This window comes from Dipteris shenzhenensis, chromosome 8, assembly GCF_047967505.1.
Source record: "Dipteris shenzhenensis isolate YYH24624 ecotype China chromosome 8, Dip_SZ_1.0, whole genome shotgun sequence".
NCBI classification, from domain to species: domain Eukaryota; kingdom Viridiplantae; phylum Streptophyta; class Polypodiopsida; order Gleicheniales; family Dipteridaceae; genus Dipteris; species Dipteris shenzhenensis.
In genome coordinates this window covers 778,825-796,291 of record NC_141603.1, presented here as the reverse complement: position 1 = coordinate 796,291, position 17,467 = coordinate 778,825, and the positions used below count along the sequence as shown (strand labels likewise).

Here is a 17,467-nt window from a genome sequence, read left to right as displayed (position 1 = left end):
GATGATGAGTTGGATAATGAGATGGTGAAGATGGATATTTAAAAAAATGAATATTAGCCGTGGGCTAATTTATTTCATTAATTTTGATGAGGCAATATTAAGTCTTGAGGCTATGTTGAGCAGTCCCTCCAATTGTAGACAAGGGATGCTTTTGAATGTACTATTTTTTTGGCTCTTTGCTTTTTGGAATATACAATTATAAATACTCTCTCTTTGAGGGCAATAATACAATTATTGGCTCCTGAAAATATACAATTATAACAACTCTAGATGGGAAGCAAGAGGCACCATCATAGAGGGGGAAGATTGGACCTCATGTAGCATCGTTTTTTTCTCTCTCCCTATTCTTCGTTCATGTCTTTTTGTCTTATGCTTGAATTTGGGGCATGGCTTATTTTCCATTTTACATTAAACAAGAAAAACAAGCTGCTCAATGTCGACCAGCTATAGGCAAGTTTAAAGAGAAAGAGAACATCAATTAGACTAATTGCAATGGTTACAATATTTGTGGTCTTACAGGCCCATATAAAGCTATGGAGCTATCTCAATTTCCAACTTTCAATAAGATTTCTCCTACTTTTCTTGCCTCCACCGCAATCCATTTGCCTTGGGGACCTTCTACAATCCTCTTCAAAATAAAATCACTAGATTGTAGGATTCCAATGTCTGTAACCGATTTGCCTTCAGCACGGCTAGTATGGTTAGAAGAGAACCATGTTTATTTTTGTCCCACTTTTTTTCAATCTATTCTTGAGATTTTTAGGTGATTATTAAGAATTTTCAATTAGTTCTAGTTTTTGTGTACTGCCCTAGATCGTGCTCTTTAAGAAAAGACCTTTGGATTGAGTTACCTTTTCATGGAGACAACCCCATTCTACTAGGAGTCTTTAACATGATTGAAGATAAAAAGGACAGGTATCTTGAGAAAGGGACAATGACTAGAGGAGTTCGACTACAAAAGCAAGAAGAAGCAAAGCAAAATATGTAGATAGTCAAGCTTGATGTTAGCTCTAACTTCACCTGGTCTAAATCGAGCTTAAACAAAATTAATGCCTCTAAATCACTCTAGGTTGCCATATTAAGGTTGGATCCCAAGGCTCACTAGTCAATGATGTTTTTTATCACAAATCAATGCTTGTGCTTATGACTTTGGAATGGTCAAAGACCTCAGTTCTAGTTAAAGCTTTTGATTATATAGAAGCAAGTCAAGGTCATATGGGGCATGGTTTTTTGATCCAATAGCACTATAGATGATAATACATGCAGCACTTTCCTTAGCAAAACCTAAGGATGGATGGCTTATGGAAAGACCCCTGGGAGGATGGGCTGCATGTAAATTTTTATAAAGAGATTGGAGAAAGTGTTGGGGCTCACCTTCTTGAGGTGCAAGAGTGCTTATTGGCTAGCTCTCTCCCATCACACATGAATGAAGGCCTCATCATCTATTACCAAAGGGGCATCCTATGGAGGAACTAAATAATTTGAGACCTCTTACAATGCTCAACTATAGTTAGAAGATCCTAGCTAAGGCATTAGCTCTTGGCAACAATGTGAAATCTAGAGCAAAAAGGATTCATTAGAGGAAAATACATAATATTGGGAGTTGTTATCAAGCTTTGGGAGGGCTGTGACTATGCCAAAGAGATAGGGAAATACATAATAGGAGTTCTTATTAATCTTTGGGAGGGTTTTGAATATGCCAAAGAAGTAGGACAAGATGTATGATTTATAATGATGGACTTTGACAAGGCAATGACAAGTTCACTTGGGACTTTCTTCTTCAACCCCTGATGTGGGGGAGTCCATAGTTTCATATGGATTGGAACTCACTAATCTTTCAGCCAAAGTTGACATCAATGATGAGCTTTTAAAGTATTTTCACTTGAAGAGATCGATAAGGCAAGGATGGACTTTTTGCCATAGCCGTAGAATGCCCTACAATGGCTCATAGATCATGAGGTCAATAATGTGGACATCAAAGGCATAGAGATTCCTTATGGATCACAATTGGCTTACCATAGTTTGTAGATTGCACCATGCTTACATCTAGGAAAATGATGCGGTAAGAGTTATAGCTTGTTTTGAGACCTTTGCCTACCTTCTATGTCTCTTATAGTAATCACACAAAGGCCTTCTCTCCCCTTCTAATAGTTCATCATCCTTTTCTAGGGACGCCTTAAGATATGCCATAGGATTAAGAAGGTAATAGTATTCATATTGCTAGGCATACTAATGGGTTTTGGAATCTCTACGAAACTTCTAGAAAAAAGGTGGAGAAGTGGAAAGGATTTTGGAAATATCAAGATAATTCTTGCATTTCTTTTGAATGAGGTGGAAACAAAAAACATTGCATTTACAAGCCATGTGTAGATAAAGCATTAGCTACCATTAAGATGTATATCAAAGTCTCATCGTTTTTAGAAAGCCTCAAGCCATAATGTCTATTTTGGAGACAAGGTTCATGATTCGTCATGATTTACTAACTAGTCTCAAAAATTTTATAAAGCTAATGGAACAAGTTCGATTTCCTTGTGCAAATCTAATAGAATATGGGCTCAACACACCCTTGGACTTAACATCCTATCTCTTAAATGATAATATGAAGGATAAGGATCAACCAAAGAAGTCCCCTATGGCTTCCTTCAAGGTGTCCCATACCGACCATGAAGTGGTAGTCCAAATGCCTCTTCATTGAAACCAGAAAGACAAACAAGACTTTAATAAATAACCTATCATTTATTACAATCATCGGCCCTCAACATTAAGAGGGGCTTTGAAGCTAGACTTAGCACCTAGACTTTTAGCTAAGGTGTCAAAAGGAAAAGAACCCTCCAATGCCTATCAACATGGTGACTTCAAAACCAAGATAAGAGAATAGAAGATCTAATATACAATCCTACTAGAATGGAATACATCAAAATCCTCCTTAAATACGATAGCCACTAGCCCTATCGGTGGGGAATCTAAAGTAGCTCAAAGAAATCCTCCATTAAATATAGAAAATGAAAAGGAGAGGGATAAAAATGTAGCGTGAAAATGGTGGAGAGGAAATGTTAATGGAAGGGGGAGGCGCAACCATTAATTACAAAGGGGAAGGTGGAGTAAATGGGAGAGTGCAATCCCTTATCATACATTTAGTACTATTTTCTCATCATTGTCCAAGACTTAGCAATCATGACTACAAAGGCAAAAAGGCAATGTGTGGTGAGGAACAATAATTGTGCAGGAAGGGACACATGGTTAGAGTGGTTAGAAGGAAATCATGTGCAACTCTAAAGGAGTTTGTACTCACACAAGCTTCATGAGGGCTGTGATATCCTCATCTATGTCCATTGGTTTGTTCTCCTCTGCTATATGCTGGTTGAATAGATAGAGCAAAGAAGAGAGAGTAGACACATGTAAAAGGTCAAAATAGTAAGTTCAATTTTATGTCACTGGCCAAAAAAATAAGTGAGAAAGCAACCCATTTGTTGCAGTTGAAGGGAAAGGGAAGGATATAGAGGTGTGAAGACAAAAATTAAAACCCAAAAGGGCACCTAAGGTCCCTTTTGAAGGAGATAAAAATGAAGAAGGTTGGGCAACCGAGGAGGTAGAACTTATAGTAGAAGGAAGTACGCCTGAATCCAAACCTCCATGATTGGTCCCAAATGTTATACCTATGACCATTAGCAATACAAGAATTAGTAGTCAAGCTATTAGTAGAAGGGAGACTATAAAGGCAAATGTTAGTGTTATGTCACAAACAGAGGCTAAGAAGAATGCAAAGAAGACTACACAATAGATGAACTTCCATGTAAAGAAAAACTTGGAGTAAAGCAATCATTTATTTGCCCCTAAATAATGTTACGAACATTGTTAATGACTTTGTTTTTATGTTTAAAGAGTGTATTGTTACACTAGAAAGGTATTTATATGCACCAATATTTTAAAAATGCCATGAATTACTTGAGCATTTTTGTGAGTTTGATGTCAAAGTTTAGGATATAATATTATCCACAGAGGACATTTCACATATTGCATTACCTAGTAGAAGATAGTTTTTGGAAATTTGAGATTGTTGTCTCATTGGTTTTTGCTCATTCACTATTTTAAATATGTTTGTGGAAATTTGAGATTGTTGTCTCATTGGTTTTTGCTCGTTCACTATTTTAAATAGGTTTGTGTTATACTTGCATTTGTAAATTCGCATTGCACCCAAAATCCATGCTCTTTATTGATGCTACTTTACACAAGTTTCTTCCATCTCTTGGAGCTTGTAGACAACTTTTTCCCTTCTTTGAAAGTTTAGTTGCACTTGCAACTTCATTTGACAATGTCTTAGTCAATTGAATCGCTTCCTTTTGGTAGTTTCCTTTTCATAGTGACATAAATAATGTGAGTTTCCAATCTTTTTATAAAAAAATTATGTGCTTGTCGCTTTACATAGGGCTGAGTTCCTTTTGGCTGTCCTTTGGAAATACCGTTGAGAAAATATCCCTTGAATACATCAAGTCCCTTCTTTGTTCAATTTTGCTAGGCTTATGCCCTTCTTTACATTTGTAACTAATACATATACAAATTTCTATATATTGGGCTTTGGTAGTTTCCATTATATAAAAGAGTTTTAGTTTCAATAACTACTTTTACATATGCGTATTGGGCTTTTCCTTTGCATGACATAGATTTGTATCTATGGGACCTTATCAGTTCCATAATATAAAGGAGTTTCAAAATTAATGATTGTTGTGACATTAAGATTAATATCTTAATGATTGGAATGTTTATGTAATATTTTAGTTATATTTTGGGCTTTACCCATTTCCATAATATTTAAGAGATTTTCAAATGAGGATAATGTTATGGGGCATAGGCAACATTAAGGGGACACAGAGAGGCACACCCAAAGAGAGAAAAATGTATCAACGTCCGTGGGACGCCTCGCGGGCCTAAGGGACAAAGTACAAAATACACCAAAAGAGAAAAATCATACAAAGCCTTGGTGAGCTGGAGCAAAGGGCACGCTAAGGCCCTTGCTCAGTACTATGTACTATGCTAATATAGAGCTTAGTAGCTCGAGCAAAAACCAAGTACCAAACATGTACTAACTAATTGAGATAAGCTGAGAGCTAGGACTCAGAAACCGTCTGGGCTCATCTGTGAGCGGTGAAAACGTCTCGGATCTGCGTCTATCGCGTTGTCTCACGCTATGGTGGCGGAGGGGGACGCGGTCTCCCATAGTAGTCCGCTTTACCACACGGACTTGCACTTTAGTAGGAATTATGGAGAATTTTCGGCCTAAATTGATAGTTTTCATGGGCTGATGCATACGCACATGATACTTGATAGGACCACTGCGGTGGCTGACTTAAGCAAGCCTAGGCTACTATCCTGTACATTAGAAGATGTACCTTTTTATCATACAGTCTTTATAACTAAATTTAACGTTACATAATGCATGCGGTGAGTAATTCAACTTTGCATGAAATTGTTTCCATTGGAATGTTTCATTCAACTTCTTGTCAATCGACAATATCTTCCTCGCACATTTTATGGATGAAAAGAGTAAAGCATAGAATTTCAAAATGTCCTTCAAAGGGCTGCAAATTAGTTATCATCGAAAACAACAAAGACATTAAAACGTTGCGCTTAATACGTAATTGCATTAAATACCTGCCGTTTTCGATATGCTTCAATCAGTTACACTGCGAAATGATCACTTGCTACATTTACTCTACATTCGCATGTCAGATTGGTGAGGATAGATATAAACAAGAACAAACAAGATGTAAAATCACCAAGAGTCGCTTGGCAAATATATGCTCTTCTGAGACGCTGCAACCACATACAACATTGCAAGTCTGTTATGTTGATGCAAAATAGGAACAGAAACAATGACCGCGGTTTGGGTATTGTCATAAATCCCATCTGAGGTTTAAAGACACATTCTCTCCCTTTTTTATTTTGCACCACAAGACCCATGCAGTGATGCTATGAATCGATTGTTACAAATAAAAGCAGACGATGTACAGCCTTTTTTACAGCATGTTACCCCTGCTGAGAACAGATGACTGCCCATTACAGACACCACTTGCATTTAATCTGGATTCCAGTGGTGGCAATGACATGCAGTGGAAAGATCACATCAAGAATCGAATACCAGTCTCCCTGTCTGGAAGTTGATCTTTACCTTTGCTACCAAAGCCTTGAAATGCACGGTGAACAAACTGTATTTACGCACAGCTCAACAAGATCCTTCAGGTATGACGTGCTGTCAAAAAATGTAAGACTGGCTGCATCACTGAAATAGGTACTATGTTGGAGGAAAGAACTTGTGAAGATTGAAGGGCAGTGAATAAAACTCATCATTGCGATTATCCCCTCTAAACGACCGAAATTTGGCCCACCAAGGCATACCCCTATCGATCTTTGATGCTCTCACGAGATATGTCAAGTCTAAAAATACTGCCACAATCAAGGCCACAGTTGCTGGCGATGAAAAAAGGACATCTAGGATGTCATTGAACTGCAAATAAGCCATTCACAATACATGAGCTAACGCGGAAATCTCCCATTTGCAGTTAGAAGGGGAAACAAGGAAAAATATTCTCATTTCCAAGCATAGGACTCATTTCTAAGCATAGGACAGATCAAAGTGTTAGCATTTTTCATATCAAACATAATTCCAAGTAGTAAATCATCAAACTAGCATAGGTTTGACAAGTGTAACATCTAGTGTAAATAGGGTTTTTGGGCGATACCCATCTTGCATTCGAACGAACTGGACCATACCCAGCAGTGGCTGTGTACTCATTGAAGTATTGGGGCACAGAAATACCCAAGAACAGTGAAACACCAATGATGAATAGGGAGCGCAAAGAGTTCAGATTTGTGAACTGTAGAAAAGAGATGCCTGTAGCAGCTGCATACAACCAAAATCCATTCTATCCTTCAATTGCAACATTTTGATTACTACATGCATACTTCCTCAATTGGCATGAAAATATTTCTCTGTTTTTTAACGTTGAGCATTTACATAATTGCCATCCGTCTTATTGCTTTGGTTATTGATGTAAATTGCCATCCGTCTTATTGCTTTGGTTATTGTTTCCAACATCATGTAATTACTTTGAACAACCCTTTCATAATATATGGAAGTATGGCACTCCAAAATTCCTTGTTCTACTTTGCTGTTCAAAATTCCGTGTTGTATAGTTTTTTTGTGTAAAAACTGTCAAGGCATAAGATGATCCACACATATTGCTAGTTCAGGCATATGCACCATCTATTCAATCATGCATACATCTTTGGTCGTTCAAAAAACACAGAAGTCTTAGCATTGCCGCAGCCACCAAGAAGAACATTGCAATGGTGCTGGAGCACCGGTAAGTAGAATCAAATATTGTGCCTATGAAACTCAGATTGCGCACTGCTACAGATGGCATTAGTAACACTACTCTTGTAAATGTCCTAGATGTGAATCTAATCAGCATCTCATTGGCCATCACCTCTATGATTTGCCATGGTGACAATGCGATGCATTCGAGATCAATGCATTAAATGGATTAACAACTTTTGGAGGTAGCACAGAGCGTCCAGTTACTAAAGTCCATCTAGCATAACAACTTAGAATTGAGACTCTTAACCTCCTAAATTTGCATTAGTGGGTGACTTTATGAAAAAACCAAAGCAACATCTGTGTGAAGCTGCAAGACCGTGCACAGCATCCCTGTGACACACTGTCAGGATTGTGTGGTGCTCTACCAAAAGATCTGGTTTAAGGCCAGAGTTCTGACAAACAATGAGAATTTAGGTGAAATATAAAAAGGGGAAGACTACGACCGTAAAACAAAGGAAAGCATCCAGATGAGAGACCAAAGGTATCTATGAGAGATCATGTTGTATCAATTTAAATAAGACTGTAAAGATAGCCTAGTGTATTGTTTGAACCTATCTGACTTGCTCTGAATCATAAACAGGTAGATTTTCCATGAAACTTCAGCTGAAGGCAAGGCACATGCAAAAACAGTATCATAACCAACATCCAGAAGCTAAATTTTTTGTTCATGTCTTTGAGTTATAGGTAAAGTATCTACACCCACTAATGGTTACCATAATCCTGCTAGCTGTCTCCATACAGATGGACACTGTGCATGTTATAGTTTCATTTATAGCTACAAATATAAACATAGGTGCTTGTGCATGTGCCAATGTTCACAAAAGAAGCGAGTTCAGAGAAAGAAGAAGATAGGCATACACCTGGAACTTACCCACTATACCAAAGACTATGCAGTAGATTGCAGAAAATATTGGAAAAGGAATGGATGCAAAAAAAGCACCAAATTTCCCTGAAACAATCCCCAGAAGAGACGTTATTTTTTAGCATACTAATACTTCAATGCAAAAAATAAATGTTCTTTGACATTTTAGTGCTCTCTTGGATATGCAGACATCACACATATAAGAAGCAAAAAACCTTGACTTTAAAAAAAACTTTGTACCTGACACAACTCCTATTTTTACTATCCTGTCAGTGTCCTTGCTTAGAAGTCAGTACAGTTAACTGCACCCTCAGTTTTAAAGCTTGTACAGGTGAATCTTCTGCAAAGAATATGTATGATATTATTAACACAGTCCCAGTTTTGCTGGGACATTATTGACCTTAAGATCCCAGATCTAGTTAACCTTTTGGCAGGCGAGGATAATATGGAAGTGTGTTCTCCTGTCATAATCAGATGAGAGCAGGTCGCCTGATGCAAGGTAGGACTGTGGTTTTGTCATTCTGGTGTGATTTCCTGTAATTTTGTTTTATAGACGAAAATGTCCTGTATGCATATGTTTTAGATATCCTTGTATGGGGTCGAACTGGCCGATCTGGAAGGTGAAAATCCGGAGCCATTTGGTGGCTCGGAAGTTGTGGAAGTTGACAACGGGGGTCGATGCAAAGCCCGAAGATATGCTTGACAGCAAGGGGAAGATCATGATTCCAGTAGATGGAGAGGAGCTTGAGAATTGGGAAGATAAAGATGCCCACTCCCTAGCATTAATCATCGGGACCATGGTGGACTCTGTTCTTCCACACATCTAGATGGCCGAGATGTTTGTAGAGGCGTGGGCTATTCTGAAGGAACTATATGAAACAGAAAACACATCTCGTATTCTCCTTCTTCAACATCAACTTTACACTATGGACATCAATGAGGCAGACAATGTTCATGACCATCTGACAAAAGTCAAGGTGGCAAGGGACCGGCTCGCGACAGTTGGTCACAAGTAGACTCAAGTCATCTAGCATTGCTGACATTACATAAGCTACCTCGTAGTTTCAAGAGTTTCGTTACTATGGTCACTGCAGGACAGAGGACCAAGCCTCTCACCTTCGAGGAGCTTGGCCCCTTACTATTGCATGAAGAGGCTTGTGAAAAGCTATTTACTCAATCGGTCGAGAAGGCTCTCGTGGCAAGGGACAAGCCCGGCAAGGGTAAGTCCAAAGACTCCAAGAACAACAACAAGACCGAGGATGCATAGAAAAAGAGACAGATGAAGTACTTCTACTAGGAGAATATACCTAGATGAATCCAGGAACATTCCCAAACTCATCCTCTAAAAACACAACATAGTGCACTTTCAATCTCATGATAGTCACTCACAAGGTTGAAAACCATAAACTCCATCATGCATAGCAGGGACTAGCTACTATGACATCCCCACTGACGTCATCAGCGCCCAACAGTGGGTGTAGACCATAGTATAAAAATATGCTCTCACACATACAAATCCACACACCCACACATACTTGAGCATCCATTTATACAAAGTCTTCGTACTGAGTTTCTACTGGAGAAGCTTGGTCATTCTACTAAAGAGTGCTGCAAGAAGAGGACGGACCAATGAGCTTTGGCTAGAGCAAATAGTAACAGAGTGCAACAAGAAGAAAGTTGAATACTCACATGAGTAGGAGACAAGATGCTCTGATACCATTGTTGGGTGTGGGGAGCAATGGAATGGAATGCAAGGGGGCGGACAACAAGCTGAAGGAAGATGAAGTACTTGCAAATGGATAATGAGAAAGAAGAAGTGCTTACCAATGAAGTCACCCTGAGGGTCCCTCCTCGTCCCATCCTTTCTCTCTTTTGTATTTCTGCCCAGCCCTCTTCCGAAGGTTTTCCTAAGCTGTCTCACAATCTTCCAGCCCCTAGACGAAGTGATTTGCAATTGGCGAACTGTTCTAAAGTGCTGTGAATATCTCCTGTTGCTGTGATTCAGATTTCAACTACTTGTTAGGGTGATTTTCTGAAGTGCAATTTAACTTGAAGGCTATGACCGGTTTTGTAGAAGCTGAGTTTTGGGTTTGGTTAAGTTTTCAGTAGAAGAGATATCAGAGCATATTTTGATATTGTCTCTCCATTGAGTGAGTTGACGTCAGACAAGGCACCTTTGTTGGAAATAGAGGACATAATCACTCACACCTTACACTCCCGATCTAGCTCAAACAACACTCAAACAGATGGAGAGAGAGAGAGGACAAAAAACTCGGATATAGTCCTCCACAATAGTGGAGGATGAGCACAAAGGACAGCAAGGCTGCTGTCAGCAAGAACTGAGTATTCTCCTCTCCTTGTGCGCTTGCCCGGTGCAAGGTAGGTCAAAGCTAGTGATCGAGAATGAGGGAGGAACGGAGCCCGTTTTATAGGAGGGCCTGGTGCCCTGAAACTGGCCGACCAGGCCAGTCTGTTGCAGCCGACTGAACCAACCTGGTCAGGGCCCCTTTTGGGGCTGAATCTGGGCCGACCAAACCTAGCTGGTCTGGCCTATAAATAGGCCCCCTCTGTGGGCCTTTTGCTGCCCCTGGCTGGTCCTAGTACTGCTCTATGTGCCCTCGTACAGTGCTGGCGCAATCTTCCACGTAGGCTTGCTGGCGCAGTCCTCCACACAGCTAGGTAACCTCAGCTCTTTTCCCCTACTACAGTCTCTTGTCCCCTTGTCCCCTCCAATCAGGGGCTCATAGGTGGGGCAGTGACATTTCTAACACCCCCTCTCAATGACACAACCGTGGGTCAATACCTATGCGTCGAATGAGGTGTTCCATCTGCTCCCTGGGAAGCACCTTAGTGAAGACATAGGAGATGTTGTCGTTGGTCGGGCAGTACATCAACTCTACGACTTCTTCGTCGATGAGTTCTCGAACAAAGTGGTAGTGGACCTCGATGTGCTTCGTCCATGTGTGAAACACAGGGTTGTTGGCGATCGCTATGCAACTCTGGTTGTTGCACATAACCACCTTCGCATCTTCTTGGGTCACATCCATGTCCTCCAAGATCCACCTGAGCCACAATGCTTCGCATGCCGCTGTACAAGCAGCGATGTACTCCATCTTTGTAGATGAAAGGGCAACAGTAGGTTGTTTCTTACTCAGCCATGACACAGCTCCTAATGAGAGTAAGAAACAATATCCAGAGGTCGATCTCCGGGTATCAATGTCACCTGCCCAATCACTATCGCAGCAACCTCCCAACTCAATGCCTCTCGTACAAGTGATGCCGTAGGTGCAGATACCCTTCAAGTACCTTAGCACCTTCATACGTGCATCCCAATGGGCCTTCTTGGGTGTGGCGGAGAACCGACAGAGCAATCCAACTGCATAGGAAATATCCGGTCGAGTATTGGTGAGGTAAAGCAAACTCCCCACTAAGCATCGATACAATGATGAATCGACCGGCTGAGATGGATCACGCACACTCAGCTTCAGACCAGTTTCCATGGAAGTCACTGCTGCTTTGCAATTTTCCATCTGAAAGCATTTGAGCAGTTCCTTGCAATATTTCTCCTGTGAAATAAAGATACAGCTCTTTCCCTACTTCACCTCAATCCCAAGAAAGTAGTGAAACCGATCTGAAGTTAGCAAAAACCGAGCTGAAGGCGGGTGTCAGTCATCTCGAACTCCTCTATGAGAAGTCTCTTGACTTGAGTAATCTTCTTCGTCTGGACATGTGCTTTGAAGCTCCAATTTCCACATACCAACCTTCCTTTCCTTCACTGACTGCATAAACGGAGCAGTACTCTGATGATAAAGAGAGCGCTAGTCGTGACGTTTGCCAATTCGGTCTTTGGCTCCTCCTTGGACTTGGATTCCCTGCGCTTGAGTTGCTCATGTGCAAGTTCATACACCCTGCTATCAAACATCTGCACAGCTATGTCACACATCTGTTGTACGTCGTTCGTCAAGTGTAAACATCGAGCTACTATATCAATCGGCTCCTCACACATCAATCTCCTTGGTCGTGGAAGTAAGTTCTAGCTGTTGCACCTGCCGGACAATCACCGTACAACATCCCAACTTCATCCTCATTCATCCGTACAAAAGTATGACGCCTCATCCATACGGCTGTCCATACGTCCTACCAGACATTCATACGTAGCTGCAAAGGTTTGTCCATATAGACTTACGGCTATCCATATGTTACTAAAAATTAACATCCATACGATACCTGCCATTGTTTGTGCAACTGTACAGTTGGTTGTACAATCTGCAACGTCAATCATCCATACAAGTTTTGCAGTGACATTTGCTCCTTTTATAAGATTGTTGGAAATTTTGCACTATTTTTTTGGGGCTCAATTTCATCTTCGAAGTTCGGGCTTTTGGGTCTATTGCAGCTATATGCATGATATTTTCAGATTTGCAGGTTAGTTTTTCACATTTGTACACATTGCAGTGACATTTGGCTGCTTTGATCTGAGATTGGGGGTATTTCATTGACATTGGCTAGAAATTGCAGCACATTGAGTCACATTTGCAGAATTGTAGGCAAATTTGGGGCTTTCTTCAATTTGCTCTCCACCTTTGGGGTTTTTGACAGATTGCTGCCAATTGCAATGACTTTTTTTTAAATTCAGCCAATTTTAGCATTTTCTTGCATTTGCCCTTTAATTGGATTATTTGTCCTTCAGAATTTGGGGATTGTGTATCTTGTGCCCTCCATTTGGCACTCATGCCTCGAGGATTGCCTTACAACACATTCAGCCGCTATTTGTGAACCGATTTAGCTCAGATTTGCATTAGACAGATTTGCATTGCTCACATTTGTATTGGATATATTTGCAGACATTTGCCCTTTGATTTGGGCCACGGTTACTTTTGCAGGCCAGTGTTTCTTGTAGCAACTTTTGGGAACAGCTTGTATATTTTGCTCAATGTTTGAGCAACCACTTTTGGCATTCACATTTGCAGAAATTGCTGTCATTTTTTGCCCTGGCATTTGTCTTTAGCAATCAGAACTTTGAACAGCCAGCTCTTTGCAGACATTTCCATGGCACTCTTCTTCTTTAGGGGATTTTCTTTTCAAATGGCAAACCCATGAGTGCTTGCACTTGAGGCCAGACTTGATGGTACTTGGTCCGCTACCTGTTGGTGTCAAGGAACTTTTGGGAGATTGTATTTGGATCGAAGACTAGACTTGTCTCTCTCTCCCCGCAGCCACTACTTCTGCCACTTTTGATTCATCTACCATTGCTCCCACAGTACTTGCTACAGTGACTCCCACACCTGAACAGATTCGTTGGGATTAGCAAGATGCACTAGCACATGCAGTGATTGCTATGAATTAAAAAAGGGAGGTTATACCTCACATTCAGTCTTACATGACAGCCAAGGATGCGTGGGATATTTTGACTAACCTCTATCAAATAAGGAGTGAGGCTAGCGTTGCCTAGTTGCACAGGCAGCTCGATGGTGTTAAGATGAACAAAGGGGACAGCATGGATGCTTACCTCACACAGATTAAGGGTTACAGAGAGCAGCTCATCAATGGTGATGAGGTTGTCCTAAATTCACAGGTAGTGTGTACACCACACTTGATGGGCTCCCTAACTCATACCACGGATTTGCTATGACATTGAGCCTAGTCGCCATGGGTAACCCAACCACTATTCTTTAGATCAACTTGTTTTTCTACTCGTGCAAGAGGAGCAAAGTCATCGAAAAAGAAACAAAACTGTCTCTACTTATGCCAGATCAGGCCTTTGACACTGATCACAAGGGCAAAGACAAGGGGAGGAAAATTACAGCAAGCCCAAACCTTCATCTAGTACCTCATCATCTTTTTATCTTGCTGACAGGAAGAAGAAGCACTAAAATTATTTCAAGAAGCCTGGCCATGACATCTCTAAATGTTGAAAGCGCATTGCTTCGGAGAAGGAAAAAAAAACAAAAAGGTTCTTGCATTCACACATGCTTCTGCTGCCCATGATCACCCTCACGAGGCAACAAGCTTGGCTCAGGATGAGTGGGCGTTTGTTGTGACCTACCATTACAATCCTAGTATTTTGACAGCACATTACCTCGTGCAAGTCTCTATTTCAGTCCTTGAGTAATGCTCTACATGGGGGCATTGTCACTTGTGCAAACAATGCAGCTTATCCCATTTAAAGGATTGGATAGGTGCTAGTCACATCAATGTCAAGTGATACAGTGACAATTGTGAAAGTCCTATATGTTCCAGGTATCAAGAAGAATCTAATTTCTATTTCAGCAAAGTTCCATGAGATTGAAGTCAGATGTTTTCTCTCGCTTCAAGCATTTTCTTGCCTTAGCAGAGAATGAGAGTGGGGAAACACTCTTGACCCTCCGCGCTGACAGGCAGGTGAGTACTTATCCCGGGAATTTTCTGATATTTTTGCAGCCAAAAAACTTTGTAAAGAGGCAACAAATATTGCAGCAAAGTCGACTCGGAAAAGAGCACAGAAATCTCTGGCAGAGCCTCTACCAGCTCACCGATGAGTGTCAGGTCTCTAGCTCTAGATGAGCATGAGAGAACTGCCACCGCTTTGGACACATCTAGGAACAAGAACAAAATGAGCTGGAGGTTGCATTTGGTGGATCGAGAAGGTGGAGACGAGTGTGGAGTACGAGGTGCTACAGGAGGGTTGAGTAGGAGACTAGGGTGAGACGTGAGAGTGTAGTAGCGTGAAGTTGATGAGGGTTGTGGAGACAAGGGTAGAGCATTGTTAAGTCAATGAGGGTGGTGGAGACAACGAGGGTGGAGCAATGTGAAGGCAACGAGACTGCATGGCACTTAAATAGCCAGTGCCCATAGAGCCACCTCGATGAGCAATTGGCTATATTGATCAAATTTTTGCTTGCTAAGGGGAACTACAAGAATTTTTTTCCAACATGGCAATTTGTTGTGAAGGGGGGAAAGGGCAAAGGGCAAAAAATCACCCCAACAAGTGATTGGTATCCAAATCGCAGCAATGGGAGATAATTTACAGTACTTTAGAACAGTTTGCCAATTGAAAATCACTTCATCTTGGGGCTGGAAGATTGCGAGACAGCTTGGGAAACCTTCAAAAGAGGGCCAGGCAGAAATCGCAATAGAGAGACAGTGGGGGAGGAGGAGGGAGAGAAAGAAAACATACAGCACTAGGAGCCAAAAATAAGGGATGGCCCCCTGTAAGTCTTTATTGCAATAGAAATCTGTTTGTACAAGATGGCTCATGAGGGAGCAAGAGCTGAGTACAAATCTCAACAACTTTGCGGAGAATGGCTCTCAGTTTATAGATTGGTGTGGGCAGCTAGAAAGCATACGCTTTCTAAAAGCTGCCCCCTGCTTTATGAAAGCTGGAGCTTTCTTAGCTTTCCCAAAAGCAGGGCTTTAGAGGTTTCTCCAAAAGCAGGCACTTTCCTTAAAAGTGGGTGCCACTGATCACTTGTCTCAGATGTTCACTATGTTCAACAAGACTCCTACTGTAAACTTATATATCTTCAATAAAATTACTATAAATTTTCCGATATACGGTGTAGTAAATCATTCATCAGCATGAAAAGTGCAGCTAGAGCATTGGTAAGCCCGAATGGCAATACCAAGAACTTAAAGTGACTAAACCTGCTCCTAAAAGCAGTCTTGGGCACATCTTGAGCACGAATTCTGATCTGATGGTAGCCATATTTCAAATCTATTTTACTAAAAATTATAGCAGCATGCAACACATCCAACAAACTCATCTATTCTTGCCATCAGGTATCTTTGCTTAATAGTAATATTGTTCAATCCTCGGTAGCCGATATATAACCGAAAGGTGCCGTCTTTCTTTTCTCCAATATTACTAGTGAGCAAAAGGTGAGAAACTTGGTTGAATCAACTCCAATGTAAGAGATAAGCTAAGTAAGGATTGATACTCACTCCTTGTAATATGTAGTAAAGATAACTCGCGCCTCAGTCAAATCAATAGGTTGCAACCACTTGCAAACATCGTCTATGGTCTTTTGCTTATTGCTAAGTACATTAGAAACAGGAGGATCAACCATATATGCACGTCTCTATATATATAGGGGAAGCTGTCAAACTCATCTATTCTTGCCATCAGATATCTTTGCTTAATAGTAATATTGTTCAATCCTCGGTAGCCGATACATAACCAAAAGGTGCCGTCTTTCTTTTCTCCAATATTACTAGTGAGCAAAAGGTGAGAAACTTGGTTGAATCAACTCCAATGTAAGAGATAAGCTAAGTAAGGATTGATACTCACTCCTTGTAATATGTAGTAAAGATAACTCGCGCCTCAGTCAAATCAATAGGTTGCAAACACTTGCAAACATCGTCTATGGTCTTTTGCTTATTGCTAAGTACATTAGAAACAGGAGGATCGACCATATATGCACGTCTCTATATATATAGGGGAAGCTGTTCTAAAACCATACTACAATAAAAAGAAAAGAATATTAGTTCATTTGATCCAATGGAAATACAAAAGCATAAAGTCAAGAAAAGGTTTGTGTCAAACTTGAGGATGGCTATTATGACTTTGTCATTAACCTCTTTCTTGGGGTTTAAGAGAATTGAAATAGCCTCTTCATCGAATATAAAAGTAAGAGGTTGTTGTTGAACTTCAAACCTAACTTGACTTTCAAATGTCTATGCACCACAAGTTCTTTTGTAAAGCCTAGCCTAAAAGGCAATCTATTCACAAATTCTGTCCCTAGAATAACTCCAATCTTATGGTGATACAAAAGGTAACTCATCTCTAAAACAATCAGAAATTCTCTGAGAATCTGATTAGGTAATAAGGCCATCTCCCCACCTTGGATAGTCGAGGAATCTATTGGTGCATTCGTACACTAGTACTATAAATGTGCTTCTGTCAACTCACCTCATGATTTTTCTTTCAGTGCCACGCCATCCAAGTGCTACATCTACGTAAGCAAGACTGGTAATCTCAAACACCAGCTTCTCCGCATAGCCTTACATACGTAGCTCTAGCTTAATGATCCTTTGGTCCCACATCTCAATCGGACTCCCATCCACCATCCAAACTATGTGAGGAGATGAGCTGATTTTGAACCTTCAGTCTCTTTACCAGTTTGGGAATTAATAACATTGTGGGTTGACGCTGAGTCAAAAAACACGACGACATTATGCTCGGTAACTTGTTTATTAATTCCATTCCGGTAAAAATCCTTCTAACTTGAGAGAAGGTCCCACTAGCTGAATCT

At 40.7% G+C, this 17,467-nt stretch overlaps 1 protein-coding gene across 2 annotated transcripts in view; it reads right to left on the bottom strand.

Annotated features, from left to right (window-relative positions):
* Window positions 1-5,737: 5,737 nt before the first annotated feature.
* The window catches only part of LOC147898925 (nucleobase-ascorbate transporter 1-like), a 34,229-nt gene continuing 22,499 nt past the window's right edge, over window positions 5,738-17,467 (bottom strand). For both annotated transcript variants that reach the window (XM_087377938.1, XM_087377939.1), the window contains 3 exons: window positions 8,247-8,324; window positions 6,738-6,898; window positions 5,738-6,502 (listed from right to left, as the gene is read on the bottom strand). In XM_087377938.1, the coding sequence (XP_087234064.1) occupies window positions 6,290-6,502; window positions 6,738-6,898; window positions 8,247-8,324 (452 nt within the window). In that variant the 3' untranslated portion in view covers window positions 5,738-6,289. The remainder of the gene's footprint in view (window positions 6,503-6,737; window positions 6,899-8,246; window positions 8,325-17,467) is intronic.